Source organism: Buteo buteo, chromosome 1 (assembly GCF_964188355.1).
Source record: "Buteo buteo chromosome 1, bButBut1.hap1.1, whole genome shotgun sequence".
Lineage (NCBI taxonomy): Eukaryota > Metazoa > Chordata > Aves > Accipitriformes > Accipitridae > Buteo > Buteo buteo.
The window spans coordinates 29,765,741-29,789,015 of record NC_134171.1 but is presented as its reverse complement, the minus strand read 5'-3'; the positions used below and the strand labels follow the sequence as shown (position 1 = coordinate 29,789,015).

General features: G+C 39.6%; 1 protein-coding gene across 1 annotated transcript; it reads left to right on the top strand.

The window, feature by feature from the left end:
- Positions 1-1,449: 1,449 nt before the first annotated feature.
- Positions 1,450-12,153, top strand: OCIAD2 (OCIA domain containing 2). The gene is given in 7 exon segments (XM_075041456.1): positions 1,450-1,491; positions 3,942-4,035; positions 4,898-4,951; positions 7,124-7,171; positions 8,187-8,292; positions 9,545-9,632; positions 12,040-12,153. Coding segments are annotated over 5 exon segments (381 nt in total). The 5' UTR covers positions 1,450-1,491; positions 3,942-3,944; the 3' UTR covers positions 9,627-9,632; positions 12,040-12,153.
- Positions 12,154-23,275: the final 11,122 nt, after the last annotated feature.

Genomic DNA, 23,275 nt, shown 5'->3' with positions numbered 1-23,275 from the left:
AGTACTTTCCAGTGATGCTTTTCATGCAACCATCTGCACAGATAGGCTTCATGAGCAGATAAGAATAAGAAAGCAGATAAGTATAAGAAAATTTTGTGTCTTCGATTGACGTAAACCTCTTTAAAGTTTTATGCATTTTTCTCATTTTTATCTCCTTTTTTGCATTAAGTGACGAGAGACTGAGGGAAAATTAAATTGCTCTTAGTCAGGGTGAGGCAGACAGTGAAGAGCTGTGGGCTTTGCCAACATTATGTGGATTTTCAAACTTAAATTTTTTCAAAGACACAGTGGTCATTGTCATTTTTGAGAGTGGCTGAGAATAAAGTGCAGATTGGTGTGAATGCAATGCTTAATTGAGTCTTTTTACCAAGGGGAGAGAAGGTCGTGTTGCTTCTGCTCCATTACTTATAAAAGCATTGCTGTCTGAATATCCAGTGTGCGTGAAGCAGACGTTGCTTGAACTTTATAGCCGTGTAACTGACCCCAAAATAAGTGCAGGAAGTGGTTTATAGAGTGATATTATGAATGCCAAAAAACATTCAGGTTATTAAATTCTTGCATATGTTTCCTGTTTAACTCTGTCCTTCGCAGTCACCTTAGCCTTGCTCAGTGCCATCATTCTTGGAAGGTACTTTTTGAAAAGCAGCGGTGTCCTGGTGCCCTGTATGTTGATAAATAAAGTGCCAGACCATGCAGCAAAGAGCTAGGTAAAAATCACAGTTTAGATGTTTGAATTACTCCAGAAATAAACAGGATTCCTTCTTGCTTTTCCCTAGCAGCACAGTTCTTAGGCATGGAAGACTGCAATTCTAAAACTCTTTGGTATCTATTTATTCTTCCACTTTTTTTTTTTGAAAGCATGTTTGTAACTGAATTGTGTTTGTTGGAAACAAACATCTGGTTTGTTGGAAACCAGATGTGGTTTGTGATAGGCTTGTATTGTGGGTCCTGTGGAATCAAAACTTCAGATGACGCCAGTGAGGATAGAGACAGTACAGTGATTCTGGACAGCGCACTAAAGAAGCTGAATTTTTGACCTGCAATACAATAAAAATTAGAAAGGTTTTGGATGAGCTGCTCATGGTTGTTCGCATTTCTTTACGATTGAGAGTGCTGTGCTGGGTCATGATCCAGCATGTGATTGTACTTACCAACTTCGCTCTTTGAATTAGGCTACACACAACTCTATTGCTAGTAAGTGATACACTGTGCTGTAAGCTGTATATAAACAGGTCAGTGGGTGCTCTCTGCTGTAAAAAAGCATACTCCTTTCAACTTGGTCATTACTATTTCTAGGTGAACACTGAACTTACAGTAACAATATGACAGTTTGGGTTTTTACCTTTGTACCTAGCAGAAAGAGAGGTAGCCAAGTGTAAAACACATAATTACCGCTGACCAAGATCAGCAGCAGGGTACAAGGAAAGAGACAAGTTCTTCCGAAACAACCCAACAGGCAAGTTGGACATCTCCACTAAAGCACACTGATGGGTAAATTGGGCTTCCTCCCTTTTATTTTGATGCTATTGCTAGTGAATAACTGGGATTTTGCATTGGTTGCTCACTGAAGAGAGAAACAGATGTCTGTTAGCTTAAGCGTATAAATGAAGAGAAGAAAGGGCTATGTGTTATTCTTCCTGATTCACTAGACTCAGAGGGCTAGTAGCTTTTGAGTGTTAAGATAGTGGGCTCTGATTTATGCTACGCTAGTTAAACTAGTTATGAACTAGTGTCTGAGTACTAGTCCAGTATAACCTGTCCCCATCAAGTTGTGCATGCGTGTATGTATTCAGAAGGGGAGAAGGGAACAGTACCGCACAAAAACCTGCCCTCCAGCTGTACAGAAGATGAGCGTTCCCCTCTGCTGGGGAAATCAAGGAATTTAAATGGGGTATGACCTTGTTGCTAACCAGTCACTGCCAGAGAGCAGCCAAAGTGGGCTGATCTGCAAGTAAAGGTGACCTGGGAGCCACGAGTGACAGCAAGCTGGGCAGGGGTTGTGACCTCAGGGACAAGGAGCACAGTCCCACAGTACCGAAAAAAGAGGAGCAGAGCAGATCCGGTGACGTTAACCAGGGTCAGCTAACAGCCAGTCAGTGATTGCCAGGCAAGTCCATAGGAACAAGGCAAGCCAGGAGGTCAAGTTAGCAAGGCAAGGTAGGGATCTCCATGGTAAAAGGCCAGGTACAGGCGTACCTGCAACAGAGTTAAGGTGAGGGCCTGAGCTTAAAGGCAGCTCCTGAGCCGAGAGGCAGAGGCCCTGGGCAAAGCTTCTTGCAGCTCTTTCTCCCAGATTCGGTGTTTTCACAGCAGTCTAATTCGGTGTTACACAACTGTGCCCTATGAGAGCTGACTTTGCGCCCAAGCAATTAAACCCCTGGCAGGGTGTGTACAGGGGCAGAAAGGTTGCAAAGCCTGTTGGCGCACTTAGGGCCCTGACACTCATTTCCTTATCTTTTACTCAGCCTGTTTGGATTTTATTGTATTTGCTGTGACCTTGCTGTGAAACCAGTTTGGACTGGTCCTCTAGGGTCTGAAGTGGAGTCAGTTCTGTACTGTTTACCCAAGCAGCACCACCACCATTAACTGTAGTGGGAGCAGTGCTTGAAGAAGGACTGAGATATTAATTAGCTAAAATGTGAAATGTGTGGCTGCGGCCAATAAATGCATTTCATTATTATGGTTACAAAATCATGGATCAGTCGGGCATAAAATGAGGTAGAATCCTGTAACAGACTAATGTGCTCTTTTTCCCAAGGCACTGCTTGTTCTGTGAAGTCTGGTTTTGCTTGCAAGAATAAGTATGTTTGTAGATGTTGTGTTTTTACAGAAAAATGTTAAAATTTCAATTAATTTTAACTTAATGATGACTCCTTCTTTCCCCCAGCTTTTATATGCTGAGCATGACGCCATACGGTCTGGAACATCCCTTTGGTCAGTTGGGGTCAGCTGTCCTGGCTGTGTCCCCTCCCAGCTTCTTGTGCCCCCCCAGCCTACGTGTTGGTGGGGTGAGAAACAGAAAAGGCCTTGGCTCTGTGTAAGCACTGCTCAGTAATAACTAAAATATCCCTGAATTATCAACACTGGTTTGGTCACAAATTGGAAACGTAGCACCATACCAGCTACTATGGAGAAAATGAACTCTTTCCCAGCCAAAACCAGTATACCCACATATTTCACATGTCCAATAATGATACTACAAGTGCTAACACTGATAATCAAGTCATATCTTAATGAAAGAAAAATAATCTACTTACATCTATATGTCAATACCCTGGATAGTAGAATGCAAGAGAGATACTGTCACTTTTTTCTCACAATCAAAATGGAAAAAAAAAAGAGCTACCATTAGCCTAAAAGAAGCCTGTTGGCAAGCTGATTATTATGAGGGTGAAGCCAGTATGGTTGAGTTCAGTTAATGCCATGAATGTACTTAAGCTGCTCAGAGAATAAGTTAGGCTAGTTAGGGGAATCTGACAGAGTTTATGTTGACCCTCTTCTGAATACTTGCAAAATCTGCTCTTACTGAACTTAAATTGACTTCTGTACAGGGCAGAACTTCACTTTTAGAAACTACCACTCTGCCTTTATTTCCTGTCATTTCTTTCCCAGAACGATGATGTAGTTCATGAGAATGAAATGGCTAACAGAAATAAAGCAATATATTTCTGGGGTAAGCAACAGCTGAGCTATTTTAGGAAAGTACAGACCAACAGGATGAGTGGTTTTAACTTAAAACCTATGTAGTTCTTTCTGTTTCTGTATTGGCATATCAAGTATTTCATCACACTGCTAACAACAGAACAAGGAATTTTGCTTGTTTGATTGGTTTTTGCATTGTATTTTATTTGTTTTTAAAATAATTTGTCTTCTTTAATTGATTTATTTTTTTCTTCCTGTGAGATTAAATTCAATAAGCTAACCCAAGTTTATCTTTTCAGCCAATGTTCTATTGTCCCATCTGTCACATTCACAGTGCTGAAGAAATTGCAAAGATCCATGAAGAATGCAAAAAGGAAAGTTTCTGGTACAGATGTGAGTAATCCAAACTTGTTCTTATCACGGTGAGAACGACTTCTTGATGTACTTACACAAAACTGGCTGCAAAATGCCATGCCATTTATTGTAATACATTGGGTTTTGTTGGAGTATTATTGTGGGTTAACTCTTGTCGTCTTGAGTGATGTGTTATTATAGGGTTAATTGATTTATTTGTGTAATCATTGCAGGTAAAGGTGGTTGAAGTAAGCTCTTGTTTAATATGAACTTACTTTAGCAACCATAGAGCTGGTTCTATTCTTGAAGTCCATTATTAAAACAACCTTAGGAATGTTTTACTTTATTACATAGTTATTCTTGCCTTTGAATGAAAGGCAGGCATGGCTATATGTCTTGGGTTTGTGAAATTCTTTAGGTGTTAGGACATCTAAAACATCAGTTACTCAGTGCTTTACTGCCTTTTAAGTCCACCATGTCAGTTTGTATCTAAATTACACATTTTCTGAAAGTAGAAGATTGAAAAGGGTTTCAGCATTTAATCAGTGCTGCTGTCATTACTAGTGTTGCAGTACTGAGAGGAGATACTTAGATTATGGAAGCTATTATTTAATAAATATATATTATGAATTAGCTCCAGGTGCTACAGCATGCTTGATGTCTGGCACTGTGTGAACACATCCTTGCTTTGAAGAGATAGTAATCTGAATGAGCAGATGTAATAGGTGATTAAGACAGTATGCAAAGTTAATGTTTAGAAGATGAGTAATGTGTTTAACATTATAAACATATAAAACATTTAATGTATAAAACATTTAACATATAAAAGAGTAATGTATTTAACAAATAGGTAACAAATTTTGGCTCATACCAGATTCTTTCCTCCTCTTTATTTTTACAGCTCTTCCTTTGTCTCTTGGGAGCATGCTTGTAACCCAGGGGCTAGCCTCAAAAGGTAAACATAAAAAATATGTGATGGTCCTCAGTTATGAAGTTGAGACTCTGGAATTACTACTGAAATGCAAGTTTCCCTAAACCCTGCTGTTTTTCAAGATGAATATTCCTCTCACTCATCACCATCATTGTTATAGTGATTCAATCATTATGTATGCATTGCCACAGTCATTCTTTTGTAAGACTGTGAACTGAAAAGAGAATTCGCTAGTTCAAAGACCGGTGGCTAGATTCTGTCACCATGATCACATGTATAGAGTCTTCACTGGGGTTGCTTGTAGGGCAGAGCATAGTACAACCTGAGCAGGGGCATTAGAATTAGGTACTGTAGCTGTAAGTGTTGGTTTATTTGAAAAATGCTGGCAATGTTTTTACAGTGACCATATATCAATATGAATACAGCTGTGGTGCAAAGGGACAAGGAATACTGCCAAAGTGAGGAGACAGAGGGTTTTGTTATAGAGATTGCTTGCAATCTGCATGCTAAAACAAAAGGGAATTGTATTCCATTTCTGTTGTGGATGAGCCTGGTTCTACACATTGCACCTTGAGTTTCCCTCTGGGGGTCTTGACTAATAATAAGGTTGAGGTTACCATTTTGGGTAAAGAGTGAAGGGCATCTACCCTGAAGACCACTAAGCTGGGTGTATCCCACAGGAGCAAATAAGACAATCCTTCAGCCTGCATCAGTAACTGGTCAGAAAAGAATCCAGGGGCTCTAAGACATGGTTGGTGGGAGACAGCAAATGGAGGAGGTGGAAATGGCTCAGCCTTTTGTCACTGTGTGTGACTGCAAGTCCCTTGTTTTGTTCCAGCCACTATTACCATGTTTCCTCCTCATCACATTCATTTTCTTTTTTACTAAGATGATCAGGAGGACTAGAGTAGAAAACCTAAAAGCGGTGCTGTACCACAAGAGGCTGATGTGGGTTCCCTACTGCTTCCTTGACCTATGAGCTTTGTAGGCAGACAGGGAGGGAAGGAGCAAGGGAGAGTGTGTGCAGGAAAGCGAAGGATTATGCATTTGAAAAAGGGTGAGTAGTGGCAGGAAGGACACTGGGGCTGTCTCAGTAGCTAACATGTCAGCCTCTGGTACGGGGTACTCGGTTTCTCTCCGTTGTGCTTGGATGTTTCTGATCAGCTGTGAAATAACAAATGCCCATATTAAATAATCATTACTGTGTGTCAACAGCTGGGGGAGGGCCTGTTTAGAAACAAACAACAGTTTTGTTCCTCCCTCCCCTGAGAGACCCAATTTAAAATTGCATAGATGCCAGTGGGGGAAGGCCCTTGCACTTAGCACAGACTGAATGCTCCTCTGTCCCCGCACGCCTCTCCGATGGCTGCACACAGTACAGTGGCTCTAGAAGAAGCTGGAGCCTCTGAGCCTCATTAACACTGTCTGACTGCACGTAACAGTGCAAACAGTGTTCACTCCCCTTCCCTTTGCCATGGTAATCTTGCTGCGGGGAGCCCTCCTCCACAGCATGGCACTCCTCTGGCAGGCCCACGTGCGCTCAGAGGCATACTGGTTCCACCTCCTGGTGTTTACTGGGGGAAGGTAGATTTTGGTGGGAAAAGCTAAAGATAATCTTTCGGTTTTCTTATTCAGCACACTGTATTCTCCTGTTACAAGGCCAAAATGTATGATCTCTCCTCTCCAGAGGAGGAGGCTAGATACCCATGGTACAGTTTAACACAAGTTTAATCAATAGCCACGGAAAACTATTGAAGAACAGTTTGTGCCTGCTTGTCGCAGCACAGGGACCTGGACCCTGAGTAAGAGATTTCAGTTCGCTATTATATTTGCAAGGTTGGTTTGTGCTGAAAGATAAACCACCATCTCCTCCTCCGACAGTGCTGCAGGTGTCACCAGTGGCAGCCGTGCTGCTTTCATGTTGATTTACACTCCGAACCCCTGCCTGAACTGAATACTGCAAAGTCCAGATTTTTTTCCTCCTATGACTTAGGAATGCCCCAAAACAGATGCACTAAGAACTAGTGGAATAGAAAGAGCCCGGATGTCCTACATTTGAGTTAATGGACTTTTAAATTTCTGTACAGCATTCACCTTCAGAAATGCAAAAGCTTGTAGGAAAAATACCATCTTGGTTTTGAATGCTGGTGAATTCCTCAAGTGAATAAGCTTTCTGACTATTCCCTTTTATTTTAGGCATTTTCTCAGCAAGCCCAAGATTTGGTGCATTACCTAAGATGGCAAGTAATTTGTACCCAATTCTAAAAGGAAAGGAAAGATTGTTTACAGGCGATATGCAGACCTTGGATGCATCTCTCTGAATCTCTTTTCAAACTCTTCCTTTTTTTGAATTTATGAGATGTTACCGCAGTGCTTTAGGAAATCAGAATTCTGCTGTGTTTAAAAAGAAAGGTATGGAATAAGGTTCTTTTAATGTAAACATTTTCAGTAGCAGCTCATATTTACTTAATACTCTCAAATTGGTAAAAACTCCAGTCTCACCTTTGTTTTATAAATAATGTCAGCCTCATTGATCAGCCATGCTTAGCAGATCACACAGTTTATGGTATCAAGGAGCCATCTTAGTATAATATATAAAATAGTATGTTCCTTTTCATATGTTCATTTGGCTCATCTTAACTAATTCATGACCATGTTGGTGAAGAAAAATAAAAGCACAGAAACTGTACAGTACAGTAAAGTACTGCCTTTAAATGGCAAGAAATGAAGTTGATTCCCTCTTCAGCAGAAGGTCAACAGAAAATTGAGGATGTTGAATATTTTTATTTTTATTCTGACTCTGTAATGAGTGAAAGCCCCAGTGCCAGAGTATGGCAGGCTGACATTCTAGCTTTTTAGAAGCCCAGAGAAGATAGTGTTAAAATTGCGGTCATTGGAAATATACCATGGTGTGCATACAGGGGTGAGAGAAATTAGTGCTGACGTTGTGAATTAATTTCATTGTGGGCTTTCCCTATAATCCATTCCTCTCAATCTGAAATCTTGTAATTCCATCTGAATATGGTGTCCTTTTCCTGTATGCACTGTATTGGACCAGTTGCTATGTCTCATGATAGGTAGCTGGTTTTCAATAGTTATTGAAATCATCCCTGTAATCCCTGTGTAACTTCACATGTGTTTGTGACATGTTTTGAGAAGACATGATACATGCAATTTGTCATATGATTAAAATGGAGCCAATTGCAGACTCTTGATTTAAGCTCCTGTATTAACAATGTTTTCTCATCTGTCTTTATAGTTGCTGAAGTCTTAAGTTTTGCCATTGGAAAGATGTCATGCATAGGAGAATGCTAAAAAAAGTTCCAGAAAATTGGTATTGTACCATTTGGTCCACAGCAAAAAGGGTTTGTGCTTATTTAAATTATTAATTCTAGATCAAAATAGTCTAAAACATAGTAAAAATTATATGCAGCAAAGCTGTGAATTTAAATTCTGCAATCGGGTCATGAGATACTACTCATATTCTTAGGCTATATATGACAATATTAGAAACTACTAAATATTCTTCAGAAAACGCAAATTAAACTCAGTGTAATACATGTTATTAGGAAATCCATGATTAAATGAAATTATCATACTTCTAAGTGTGATGGAACAGCAGTTACTAGTTCTCTTTTCATGTAGTATTGTGCCTCTGTGTCTTATGATCATCTGCGATATCACTCGGCCCATTGAGTCTTCCTTTGTACCATACATCGGGCCAAATATACTCCAGATTTTTTTACACTAGTCTCATATTTTAACAATTTCAATGTCAGCCCACATTCCAACCTCCTCCTCTGTGGCTTTGTCCAACCTCATACTGTCATGCCAAACCATAAAGAGCACAAACTGCAAGGGGATTTTTTCCACCTTGCAACTCTACCCATATGATAGATCTCAATGGTTGCCTTCTGTCACCTGTCACCTCCATGTTTTAGTCATTGTTTTCTAAACTTCACATAAAGTACTCTTTCCTGTCAAACCACACTGTGACTTCCTTCCAAGCTCCTCCTTCAACTGCCAGTACTACTTTTCATTCTCAATATGGCTTCTTATATGCACCTTTCACACGCAAAATACATTTCCAGAAATCCTACCACAAAATCATTCTCCTCTATCTTTCCACATCTTTCCCCTCTACCAACGTGAGCTTTTATGCCTATGAAAATGCCTGACTGATAATGGGAAGCTTCTTCATTGTTCATATATCTCTCTACTTCCATTCTTCCCCCACATCACAAAGCTATTACTTTGCTCAGTTGGTGTTACACAAAGTGGCTATTCGTCACCCTTTTGTATTATATGTCTTGCTCCTAACTCTGTTTGCTCATTATTGATAGGTACAATGGCAAGGACTGTCTTTTCCTGCTTAGAGAATCCTGTTATATTTTGGCAATTGCTGGAAACAGTAGTTAATAATAATTAACGGGGTTTTATTGGCTGAGACTTTTAGATGTCATCTTTTGCAGTTTATGTCCCATAAAGCAGTTACAAAAATTGGAGAATATAGGCAAGAGATTACTTCTTCAAGAACATTTGCCAGCATCCTATATGGTTGTATTAGAAGAAATCCAGCAAAATTCTTGAATATTTTATCTGCTTTCAATATTGTAGGCATTGTCATCTTACTTGTAAGGAATGTGAAGCAAAATTGAGATTGAATGAGAAAGAACGTTCAATTCCTTCAGCACCTTAGTCCCAGGTAGGCAACCCTGAAATTTAAAATAAATTCATATTTTATTTTCCATGTTGAATGGTATTCTTGTTTGAAACCTTTGGACAATATAGTGAAAATCATGGATTTTAATCACAGATTAAAATCTGAGCATTATTCAGGGAAATATGCTCTATCTATAGCTTCTAATTAAATTTGTTTCTTCATTTTTACCTTACATACCTTTCATGCTAATTTTAAATCCCCCATTTCTGAGGAATTTCTGCTTTAGCTGTAGCAGAGTATTGATGATTCACCTAATTGGCATTAATTTGGATTGACTACTTGTATGAAAACAAATATAACTCCCTTCAATTTCCAACTTTTTTACTTAAGAATCAAATAATTATGGGTAATGTTGATATTTAAAAATACATTGAAAAATTGAGAATCTAAAAGCAGGCACAGTTAAGGGTGGGTTGGTTTGTTTTTTTGGGGTGTGTGTGGGTTCCGTCCAGTACTATGGTTTGGCCAGAGCCTTGGAGAGGGTAGTATAAGAGTGGTGCTGGAACATATACATGGTGGGGCAAGGGAGACAGCCCATGTAATGTTTTTTCCCCGGAAAGGGGAAAGTTCCCTTTGTGAAGAAGGAGGCTTTACAGGGTGGAAGGCAAGGGAGTGTTTAAAAAGCACTTTCACTCTTTGTCTATGAAAAACAGGCCAGCAGCTGGGCTTTTAAAAAGCATTTTTCACACATTCTGCTTGTGGTAAGCTGGCCTACATTTCTCACAGGGAGGAGAATGTGTGAAAGTGTTTGCAAATAGCTTGGCTGCCTGCAAGAGAGGAGAGCAGAGGGCCTGTTTGAAATCCTGCCACGTGAGTTTGTTATGGCTCTAACTGTAGCTTGGAACAGAAGTCTGATGGAGAAATTTTGGACTGAGTCTCTTCGGCATATATTATGTAGGAATTTAGACAAGGATATTGACAATGGTGCCTTTCTTGCTCTAAAGTGCATGGCTGCAATCTATAAGGAGGAGTATCCTAGCAGGACCTGTTTACTTACCAGAAGAGAGATTTTGTTGGATTTTTACTATGCAACAGTATGTTACAGCAGTAAGGATTGTCCTTAAGAAAGCTGTTAGAATAAATTCCTGGTTTTCATCAACTTTGCTGCTGCTTGATGATACTATATCAAGAGCTGCAAGCGCTCAGCTGCTAGCAGAAAATGCACTTTGGCTTAGGCTCACCTAATAGGGTCGCTGCCAAAATGGGCAGCGCTTCTCTTGTACCAGCTGTAGAGATCGTGAAACAATGTGGTCCTCCAGATCAGCTCGCTGCTCTAGCTGGGTAGCAAGTCCATAAGAAAAGGGGGAAAAAATCAAAGCCAGAAAACCTAACTGAGGGGTAACTTGCTAGTGCCAGCATGAAGGAGGGAGCAAGCTAGGCTTAGATAACTGTGAATGAATGACGCCCTAAATCCATTAGCAGTTGTGAGCTTAATTAAGCCCTTACACTACTGTGCTGATTAAGTGCTTTTGAAAATTTTCTCTTAAATAAATGTTCGCTTATGTAGGCCAGTGTCCTTACCTATTTCAAATAAGGACCCCAAAGCACACTTAATTGAGGATGGTCACTTACTAGCAATTACCTGTGTAGTGGAATCAAATGTTGATGGTGGGATTTACCTCCACTGTTTGTCAGAGCTGGAGCTTGCAGAACCCTAAATCCAAACACATTTTCTTTTTCAGCTTTTTCCATTTTTCAGCCTTCCTCCATGAGCTGACAGTATTTTTTCTGGTGTACAAGTACCAATTAGCTTTTAAATAAATTCCAAATTGTCTCAAATACAAAAGAGTCTTGTAGCTGTATGAAGGGAAGAATGCAGGATGCTACAGACCCCTCTGTTTTCCTCCTGAAACGGGTCCTGGAATTTCTGCTGTGGGACCTGTTCCCTGTTCCAGCTCAGATGTTCATCAAAGACCTTGATTGCTTTTTACTAGCCACTTAAGTCTTGTCTGTTATTTAAAAGGGCTAGAAAGCTCAGTCAGAAACATAGTCTGAAAACAAATGCAAGACAAGTGTATTTCTTTCAAATTTTAATTGCTGGGAGGAACGAGCCATTGTATTTGTGCCAGTGTGGTATTTTGAATTTGCCAGAAATCAGTTTTCATGGACAAGTTTTAGAAACTTAGGAAAATAAATACTCTAAGCATTGTGTTGTTTTCTGTATTGTTGAACAGTGAAAATAATAACCTCATAACCTCTTTTATGTTTTAATCAAAATTCTTCATATTTAGCACGCTTTGCTCTAAAAATGTACAGAGACCCTACTGAGCGCATCTCACCACTATCCATGCTAAGCGTACATCGCAAGCTCTGGCATTGCCTAGGAGGACCGCCTGGATAAAACTATACTCATGCTGATGAATCTAAGGGTAATTTCTTTTATCCTCAGGGACTTTGCAGAGTTCTTGGAGAAATTACGAAGAAGCTGCACATTTTACATCAAAACCAAGGTGCCACTCAGCTAAATAATGTTTCCTTTCATCCCATTTACAGATGTGGTGAAGATGATAAAAATCCTGTGGCTCAGCTTCTTCTTTCAAGGCCTTATTCTGTAGAGAAGAAATAATGTCTTTGGTTTGGTGTAAATAGGGTTATTGGAAGTGCTTGCATAATATTAGATAGTTCTGTTCATAGTAAATACCAATTTCTTGTAATGCACTTTTTAGTTTTTCTTCTCCTTACTCTTCTCAGCATGTTTGGGTTTTTTTCCTCCCTCGAGTGCAATTTAGTTCTTAGTGCTGAAAAAATAAATTTGTCTGTTGTACTCAGATGCTGGTAATACTTTGTGTAGCAAGCAAAATGCCATATGCTGGAATGTTTGTCTTCTACGTCAAAAGGAAAGAGTGCAAGGATGTTTAAATGATTTTGCAGTTAAGCAGCTGTCCAGTCTTTGAACTGACTCCTTGTTTATGGAGCGTTTTAAAAGTACTAAGCTAGAAGTTCATTACGGTATGGTCACACTGCAATTACTGTGCTGAACCAACTTTTAATAGGCCAGATTTACATAAAAATCCACTTTGCCGGGGATATCAAAAGCATGTGTCACATTCATAATGAGCAAGAAGATACAGTAGTTTGGAACAGTTTATGGTCTGGGCACAATCCAAGGTTGGTAGATGTTGAGAAAAAGTGAGATGGCATGCACTGTATACAAACAGCATGACATACAAACTTTAATGAAGTATCTCAGGAAGTCAAGAGCAGACATTTCCCCTAAACACAGTGATGGTGTTCACATAGAAACCAAATGTACAGCTACTGAAAAGTTTGTGCTTTGCTGTTAGCTGGTGAAGCCCATCTTCTGTGGGTTTTTTTGTTTGGTTTTATACTATGCCTATGGTTAGTAACCCTCTTTTGAACCAGCTTCTTTGGGCATCTTACCTGGGCACAGAGGGATTCTGCAAGCAGGGTTATATAGAATGTAGAAGTATAAAGTAACTATTAATTGGCTACTACACACAAGAGAGATTCTGGATTTCACAACCTGTTAGGCTAAATGCTCACCACCCTGATAGGGCACTTGGAGAGTCTTTCCTAGCCAGGCAGCCAGCAGCTGGGAGGAGAAAGGTTACACTAACTAGCCTCCCTGGTGTTTTTTTTTCCTTTAAGATTTTATACTTTTCCAAATCGGTATTTGCCCTCTTGAGTTCATGAACTGCTAAGAACCCCTGTCTGAACAGGGGCTTTAATTTTACACTTTCTATCTTTCTACAGACTTTTTCCACAGCTCTTTCTCAGCAGTCTGAGTCAAGGGTAGGTAGCTGTGCTGTATCAGAGCTGATGCTTGCTGTGCAGGCAGGTAAGCCGTGGGGAGCCTTCAACTGGGGCTACAGGGAGAGAGGGTTACACAACCACAGAGAAGGCACCCTCCTTTGTGAAAATAATGTCATTATCACAAGTGTAGTGTGATAGCCAGCAAAACTTGTATGGTGACATGTCTTAGTTGCTTTCCCTTCATCTGACATCTGCTGTCAAGATAACAGCAACAAACTGCACCAAGGTCAGTGACGCCTGGGTTATCTGGGGCAAGCCGTTAGGTGCCTGTGATGCTGAGGAGGCTGATGCATGTGACAGGCTGACCTTTCATGTCAGACTCGCAGAGGTTGTTCTTGTGGTCACTGTTACCTGCTGGCGTTACAACTCAGCTGCTTAGCTTTGCTTTAAATGTAATTTTGTTCAGGCTTCCTATTACTTCGCTGTAATAAATGTACTGTTATATAAAAACTATTGTCTCCTTCTTTTCTAAATTTATTTCCATACTTTGCAAGAAGCAATACTCTGATTAGCTAATTGTGTGGATGTAAGTTCTTGAGTTACTGTGACACTGTTAAGAAAAAAAGGCTTTTTGTGAATCTAAGATGTCTTAGCACTAAATTTGTGCATATCAAAGGAAAAATGAGCACAGCTTATGGGTCAACTGTTCTTTAGAAGGTCTTTAAAGCATTTTTCTGTACTTCAGAGGATTTATGTCCAAACAATTTTTTAAGCCTGTCAGGTGTCAGGCTCCATATGATACTCCTTGATCTGAGAAATAACAGGGGGTATGTTTTGGCAAGGTTGTTATTTAATTTTGTTAAAATACAGTTTCTCAACCAACAATCTAGTCACGTGTGCAGCTGAGCTACAGCCTTTATAATGAGGTAGTAATGATGTTGCAATATTTCTTAAATACAACTTTAAAATTTTAAAATAATGTAAAATTTAAGTTAACTGACTCTCCCAAAAGCACCAGCTACAAAAGGATAGGGAAGATTCATAACTCATTCTGTACCATGTTATTTAATTTGACAAAATTGGAGCCACCTGGCTTTCATTGTGCTGTGACTTACAGGTGTGTTGGAATTTTCCTGGTAGCTGTATGTGTGTTGTAGGGATGGAATCAGACAGATGCTGGATTTGTTAGCATTGGATGGCTTACAGGACCTAGTTAAACTTTTAAGCTTCTTAAGATTTGACAAATAAATATGAAAAAGTGCCTTGTAGTTCACAGGAGAATTTCTGTAAGAAAGCAGGTGTTGGGGTGTTTGTGTATGATATAGAAAGGAACACTTAAATGCATACTGATTATTTTATGTTACTACTTCATGCAAAAGGGAGACAGGAAGAGCTGGACAAAACCTCATGTGCTCTCATGGCCAGAGCCTCAGGATTCTTCTACTTGGGAAGACAAGCTCCTAATGATTAACAAAGAGTGCTCTAAGAACTGTAAGTTAGTACAGCCATTTTGTACTAATTATGCACAATTTAATGAGCTAACCTATGTTGACTGTTACTATCATCCATTCCATACAAGTCGGTTAAAGAATTTGGTTTTAATTGAAGCAGAAGTTGAATACATTGAATTTAGGGGTGACCTATTAAAAAAAACAGGGAAAGATTTGAGGTAATCAGTTGTTTCTGTTATCTTTAGTTCAGTCTGGAATACGAGGGGAAGAGATCTCCAGGAGGAAAAATAGTTGACCTTACAAAGGATCAAGCATTGTTTATGTAGTGTTAAAACTTCTTTTAGTATTTTCTTGTACTAATAATAGGATATACATTCCCTTTTGGCAGGAAGATGTTACAAAAAGGCTAAAAAAATCCAATGAACATACATAGCTTCCTATTAATCATTTGTATCTGGAAAGTAGAGCTTACTTTCTTCACCCAGAGACGAGGCAGTTTAACTGTGCTTAGGCATATCACAGCTTAGTTGAAGTCCACGTACTTGCTAAAATCAAGAAACAAAATGCAACCTTCAGCTGTAATGCATGCAAAGTGAGTAGCTTTATGTAAGCCTCAATCCACTTTATGAAATTATGAATAGAAAAAGGGTCAGAGTAAAAGAGGAAAGCTGTAATAACATTAACCTCAAACAACTGCAATAGATTGCTTGTCTTTGGGGACTTTTGTATTAGCTGTTTGAAATCATTTTACAGATGCTGTATTCAATCCAAATTAAAAAAAAAAAAAAAAAGAGTTGCGTTTTAGAAGAGGAAGCAATTGTGGGTTGAAAACAAAGCACATTCCTGTTTAAATCCTGACTTAGTAGTTGGACTTTAGGCAAGCCAGCTGGTCTATAATTCTCTTTTAAAACTGGGAATGAAGGGGAGATGAAAGCTCACAATCCAAGTTTTTATAAATACCTATCAAAAATAAGATTTGGGGCTTGCTTAATCGTATTTTGAGAGGAGAATGAGAGAATAGAGCATGCTGTGCAAGGACAGTTAATGGGAGGGGAGGGCTCTGGGGCGGGCTGGTAAGAAGAGAGCAAGCTCTGGGGCAGGAGTTACCACAGGAACATGTTGGACCAGGCCAAGTGGGAAGTATGAAAAGGCAGCTAGCTCAGACACCACTCTGGTACCTCTGACAGCGATGCTAATTTGGGAGCAGCAGCTTCTTCCTCATGACTATTTCTACCAGTGAAAGAGCTGCTGGTAAGTTGTCCTACTCACCCAACTCATTTTTGGCATCACACACAGGAACTCTATTTGGGAGAGCCAAAGAAAGGGATCCAACTTCTGACATCAGTATTGCAGTAGTTCCACATCTTGGAAATACCAAGCCACTTGTACTTACAGACTTAGCTTTTATAAAGTGTACTGTTTTCCCAAGTGTGTACTTCATTTGAGGAATCATGTCTGAAATAGGTGGATTTGTGTAGCGTTCGCTACATATCAAGGTGCCACGCTTAGATCACTGGTCAGCCCGGACCAGGGAAAGAGACAGATAACACACACAGTGTGAGCGCCAACTTCCGCCTTTTATTGCGCAGTTAATTCCTTTTATACTAACAAGGGGAGGTGGGGTTACAGGTACATCACAAGGCTGCGACTAACCCTCTAACTTTCCGTGACATCGCGAGATCTTCTGAACGCCGAACCCTACAGATTTGTAACGTCCTAGTCCTATAGTGCCGTAAGTATACCTGTGACATTATTATGAAGAATCATTACAGCTTTCACAGCAGGATGTTATGCCTTACAAATCTATTAATTTTTTTTGAAAGAGTGGACATGGGAACAAAGGGATCTACTCCATACTGTGCACTTGCTTTGGTATGGGTTTGGAGGTTTTTTTGCCCTTTTTTTTTCTGATAAGTCTCTCAAGAAAATGAGGCTCTCAAGAAACAAATGAGACTCTTCTCAAGGCCAGTGTAAAATCTAGAAGGCTTGAGAGGGCTTCTGGGGACATGCCAGGGGGCATCTGGTCAACATATTAACAGACAATCTGACAAAGGAAAACATGACTAAGTTTCTTGATGACAAAATGATAGAGCTAGGAAAAAAATCTCAATACTGAGAGTCTGAGTAATAAGCTTCATTGTCATGGGGAAAAATACTAACTGCATCACACAGTTGGTTTTAAATTACTCTGACATTCTCAGTACAGAGTTCTGGGAGTGATTTTGCATAGTTTTGCATAGTTGCAAGACAGAAGATCAGTGGTCTATGGCAGCCAAAAGGCAAGTAGAACATTAACAATTCCTAGGAAAAAACTGGGGAAAAAATAGACTTATACTACAGAGCAATTCCATGGCATGCCCTTATGTTGAATATTGTGGTGCTTCCAATGCACCTCAGAAAGTGTACAACAGACCTGAGAGACAGAAAAAGGAGGAAAAAGAAAAAAAAAAAAGAATGAGCAGAGGTACAAAATGGTTTCTTCACAAAAGATTAAGCAACTCACTTTCCAGGTTGAAAACAACTTGAGTAACATGATATCTGTAACAGCGTGAAAGATGAGTAGGGAACAAGTAATTGCTGTTTTTTGTAAAATGACAATTGGTCGGCACTCAGTGAAATCAGATTTAAAGCGAACAGAAAAGAAGCACTTCTTTACACAGCACAATTCCATCATGGAATTCTTGCCACAGGATATGGTGGAAAGAAACAAAATGGCTCCAAAAGGCACGGTCTATACAGAGGCTTTGTTGCTGTGAAACACTTGGATTTGCATGATCCAAATGCAACCTTTGTGTCAGGAAGCTTCTCACCTCTGATCAGAGAAGGACAGGAGGGCATTCCGGTGGAGAATCACCTTCTAGAAGGATCACTAGCCATCGTGGGAGACAGGGTGACCATTATAGTGATTGTTATATTCCTACAGCTGTTGAAAAAACAAGTTAAGAGCCTCGCCAAGTGAACTAAAACCCAAGTAGCTAATACCTAGAAGTGGAGACTGAAATATCTTCATGTGCAGAGAGCACAAGATTCAAGATTCCTGAGAAATCACACCTTTAAGTCAGTTTAATTACAATATAGTATTTTTCTCTGCTGATGAAGGGTAAAAAAATACTGGAGTGGGAATGGATGTTCTTCCTGTTGTCTTTGACATACAGATTGTTCAGGAGCAATGGAACTTCCAAAGCTGATGCTAGAATCTTGCATAAAAAACCCACTTACCTGAACTTTTGTCCCACATACACACATTTTGAGCGTTCAGCAGCAACGCTGTGTCGGTTAGGCACATCGGCAAGCTCGGGTGTTTTGGAGCAAGAAAGAGCTTTAATACTTCCTCCCGGAGGAGTATTTTAAATGCAGCCTTCGCTCATGCCAGCTGTAGGCTGAGGTCTGCGGTGGCTGAACTGGCCGTGCCCAAGCTTACGTCCCGCCGCATCGTCCCACGTATAATACTTCAAAACGCAGGTCCGAAACCTTACCCAGCAGCAAATGCTTGCCATCTAATCACGCCCATTCTCCTGAAGAGCTCCACAGATCCAGCGGATCGTAACAGTCGTGGGAGCTGCCTCCGGCCGTTGCCAGCCCTGCCCGCCCGCCCTTCTCCCCTGTTCTGCCCCCACCGGGCCGAAGGGGCTCCTTGGCGTTGGCTCGTTGCTCCCGCAGCGTGGTGCATGACTGGGGTCGGCAATGCAGCCTTCCAAGTCGGCCGACGGCCGCGCGTTAACTAGCAAGTAGGGGGGACCCTAAAAAACACCCGTGGCTCTTCGACGCAAGCGCGTGTACGCTGACTGCGTGGCGCTGTACCAGCAGCAATGTTTTCTACTTAGCAGGGCTTATTTAGAAGACAATTTAGACGTGTTAATAATCCATCACCGATGTTTAGGCGTCAGCTACTGCAACCAAATTCAGCCTTTCCTGTATCACACTGTTTTAAAATGCTAGTTATCCGGAGGTAGTCAGGATTAGCAGTTATATTTAAACTACGGAATTAAGCCAAACAAAATTATTTATTTTGGCATTAGATTTATCCAGAACCTAATTTTAGCTTAATAAGAAAAAATAAAATCTAATGCACTAGAAATGTGCTTCTACTGCGGATTAGGCAGAGTAGAAAAGAACGTATAGCATCCCATGTAAGGAACGAACTGAAAATTTGGGGGTTTAGAAGCAGTTCATGCCAAGATTGCATATCCTGAAAATAGAGTTCTACATCATCACTGAGCAAGTGGAAAAAAGCCACAAAGGTTATATCCTATGGATTTTTAATCCTGAATAATTGAGTTTTGGAAAAGGAAATCTATCAAACTCTCAGTTTCTCTTTCATCTTAAGATTTTTTCTCATTTCAAGGATAAGTGAAAGTTGTATGTGATTGAATATCCTTATCAGATGATTGTGCAATGTCTTTATCATACATCCTTTTTTGTTTACTGCAGTATCGCATTATGAAAGTAACTCATAGAAGACTCTTGAGCTTTAGTTTTGCAAAGCTATGCTTCTGCTAAACAGAGGACATTATAACTGCATGTTGAAACTACGCATCTTGTCGTGTATCTTAAAATCTCAGGAAATTTTGAATCAATCAAAAAATAACAGTAAACAATGGTAAATATTAAAACAGTAACATGTAAGTAGCATAGTAACTGGTATTCATTAGCATTAAAGAGAACAAACAGAAACAAATGCGTTAAATCATGGCTGTTAATGTTTTGATTCTTTTAAGGATTATAATGTTTTTATTTATCTGAGGTAAATACACACAAATTATCCCCAAGGGCTTATCATCTACTCTCCAGCAGCTCTCTCAGTAACCGTTAGATCCAAGAATTCATTTACTTTTCGTCACATCTTGTAACATGAGCAGTTAGGCATTTCTGGTTTTGCTATATGGCTTTACTTCAGTTAAATAAAAATGCTAGTTGTTTTATTTTCCTCATTATTTGGAAAGAATAATTCACTTGATGGTCTTATGGACTGGAAATCTGTGCCCTGGCTAAGGTTGTTCATGTATAAGACCCCCTGGTATTCCTCGGATCAGGTTCTAATGCAGCTACTCAGAGATACCTTAAAACTTCTGTCTGGTGATGGTGGTTTATGCCCAGTTCTTACATTAGCAAAGAAAATACTTAAAGTATAAACTCAAGGTATATCTGTGTCCAAACCTGCATTGGTTTAGCTGAACTAGGGCAAACCCATATGAACAGACCCAAGGCAAGAGCCTGAAATAGTAACGAAATGCAAATTGTCCCATTTATTGCCTTGAGATTAATATCCAAACATGATTTGTTGATTTCTACGAACAACTTAATAGGTGACCAAACAGTAAAAAAGTAAAGGGATATTGACAGTGCTATTGTCTCACTTAAGGTATTAGAGAGACAACTTATCCTGGTTGCAAGTCAGACAGATTGGGTTGCAAGCAGAGCCCTACTATGAAAGGTTTGATGTGTGTATGACAGCCGAGGAGCTGAGCTGGGTGTGCATCCTCCAGTGTGCATGGGTTGAACGAGGTCCTCGCTAAGGGCCACCAAACGAAGAGTCCAGCATGGGGAAAGCAAACAAGTCTTCTAGCTTCCAACAAACAGCAGACAAGTCAGGATTGCTTCTTGAATCTCAAGGAGGCAAGAAATTTGTGGGTTCATTTGGAAGTAGTACATATGATTTCCCCAGGCTTCCGCAAATCTGCTTAACTTTCATTAAGCTAATAAAATTAATTTTCATTTATACTTTTCTCTTTCAAGTAGATCTGTTCCAAACAACTTCAGTAGGAACAAACCCCCAGAAAGGTCAGATTCTGTACTTGCTTGGGACTCTGAACATCCCTGCTAATCTGGGAAAAGACAAAACCATTCAAGACCAGGATTTTTGGGGGAGCTTTACCAGCTGTTAAAGAGCTTTTCACAACCCTCTCTCTGTGTTCATGCATGTCAGTAACAACTGACTTGAGGATAATGCTACTAGCTCCTTTAAATTGGCCATGCAACTGCTTATTTTTAAGACTTTTAAGAAACTGTGAAAGCAGTTACTTTAAAGGTTTTTCTAGAAATGTTCACAGTGAAGCACTTGGACACATTTCCTGGTGTTTGATTTAAGGTGTAAGAGTTAATTTTTTTTATGTAGTTAAAATTTATTTTGAGGAATGAAAAAAAATTTACTTAGCTTTACAATAAATATTGAGTTAATTCACATTTATTAATGAACATGTAGGTATGATGGCCCATAAGACAACTTCGAGTCTTTTTTAATGCCACCGTTTTTGTGGTTAGGTCAGATTGTAAACACACACAATTGGAAATACAAATGGTAATGCAAAGTGAAATTCTTAGTGTGATTTTTGAAGAGTAGTGAGGGACCTATATTCCAGGAAAACAGTTGGCCTGGTTAATGAATTAAGAAAAATGTGGTATGTATTAGCTGGAAACACGTGCAAGCATAAAACAGGAGGGTCTGTCACGCTTTCTTCACACATTCACCATTCTTACTAGTTCTTTGTATCTAGGCACATTGGTTTCACAGACAATATCCCTGCCGTGAGCTCTAAGACACTTGAATTCAGTTAAAAAAATCCCCCCAAATCATGTAAGTAAGTGCAGTATGAGCAAGCTGCTCATGAGTAACTGGGTAGGTGCTATGAAATCAGGAGACTCAAAAAAACCTACTCTGAACCAAGGTGGTACTAATGGAAAATGTGCAGGAAAAGGGAAGGAAGAAAATTGAATTCCCACAGCTATTTAGTAAATCAGGGGTTCAACACACGTTGCCACAGCAAACTGAACGTGACCCAACTTTGACAAAATATCAGTTTCCAATACCCTTTAAATTAAGCAGCTATGATTGCAAACTCTCCTGTATTTAATACTTATTAAGGATGTGATGTAAAGCCAAAGAATTTTAAATTGTTTGATGGTAAACCCAACTTGTTCCCAAGTACAAAAAAAAGTATGTCCTCTGAGAGATATTAACTAGATGCAACAGAATGAAAACATTATATTCAATTTAGGAATCTTATGTATACACAATGCTACCTTAAGCAGAGACATTAAACCTTTAAAACAACAGTAATTATATATGCCTTTTATTTTCTCCTTTAAGAAAGGAAAAAAAATTGTAATACAGTTTATATAAAACACTGTGTTTGCCCACTGAAAATATTAATTTGAGGCAAGACGCTTTGAAGGAAGTCTCATTTTCAGATCACGGGCTTCTGATAATTTTATCAATTGCTAATTATCAGTTACCAGCATACAAAATGAGCATTCTCCAAACACTATAGTTTGTGAGAGCTAGGTCTGAAATAGGCATTACCTATTCAGCATTTAAATGGCACAGGGTTAAATACTCTGCCCTCTGTGCCTGTTCTCTACTAGCTGGTCCACAGCCAGTATTCCACCAGGAAGATGAACACAGAAATAACTAGAAGTACCGAGTAAGACAAAATACGTACAGCAGTACATACACAACAATCAGTACTGGCAGGACGGATTAAAGTGTGCTGCGCAGCAAATGCCCTGAGATTGAGAACCGGAGAACGACTAGAAACAGGAGCATAAGGCCTTCAACCCAACCCAGGGTTCCAGTGAATTATGAAGTACTTGATTACACGTAAGTAAGTTTACTGGCATAACAGTAACTTTCGGAGTGAATGTCGAGAAACAGAGGGAGTCTCACTTTTCAGTGGAGTGTCCACACTGCAGAGATATTTACATTAACTCACACAGTCAACTCCTGAGATGATCATTCCCTTACACAAATAAACAACTTGCAGTATAAGCATGCATTAAGATTCCCGAGAGAAACAAAAGTTACTATATCCTTATATTCTTTTACTTGAGAAAATCCAGTATCATCTCCAAACCCCCCAAATAAAAAAAAAAAGTTTATTGGCAAGCTTATTGTTCAATAGTTTGTGTCTTCTAGGTGTTATTTGCTCAATGTTGTAAGCCTGCTCCTGCGCTTTCTCACTTGGAGAGTTCTCATTCATCCAAAATTTTCATTTGTTCAAAAGAAAAAACATTTCTTCTTTTTACAGATGGAAACCCACCACTATAGGAATCTGCTCCAGTTTTTATAATCTAAATCTGCCTCCTGTCACTTGCATAACTCACAACTAAGAAACTTTGTGAGTATTTTCATGGTAAATCTAACCAGCTTTGGAACAGCGCACTAAAAAACATGGCAATGTAATTCTGGCAGACTTCGTGTATTTTCAGAGTTCTCTCATCACGGCCACGAGAAGCATTCTCTAGAAGTTAAATTTTTGATACAGCTTCAAGATTATCTGATTAGCACATTCCTTTTTTTTAGATCAGCTTTTCTGAAAGCAATCTTCCTGTTTTGATTATTTTAAGTAGTATTTGGCTCTTTAAGCATCCTCAACTTCCCCCTCATTTCAGCTGATTGCTCTGTACCCCCCCAAAATAATCTCATTCACGCTGCTCTGCTGCTAGTCCACTAAATCAATAAGT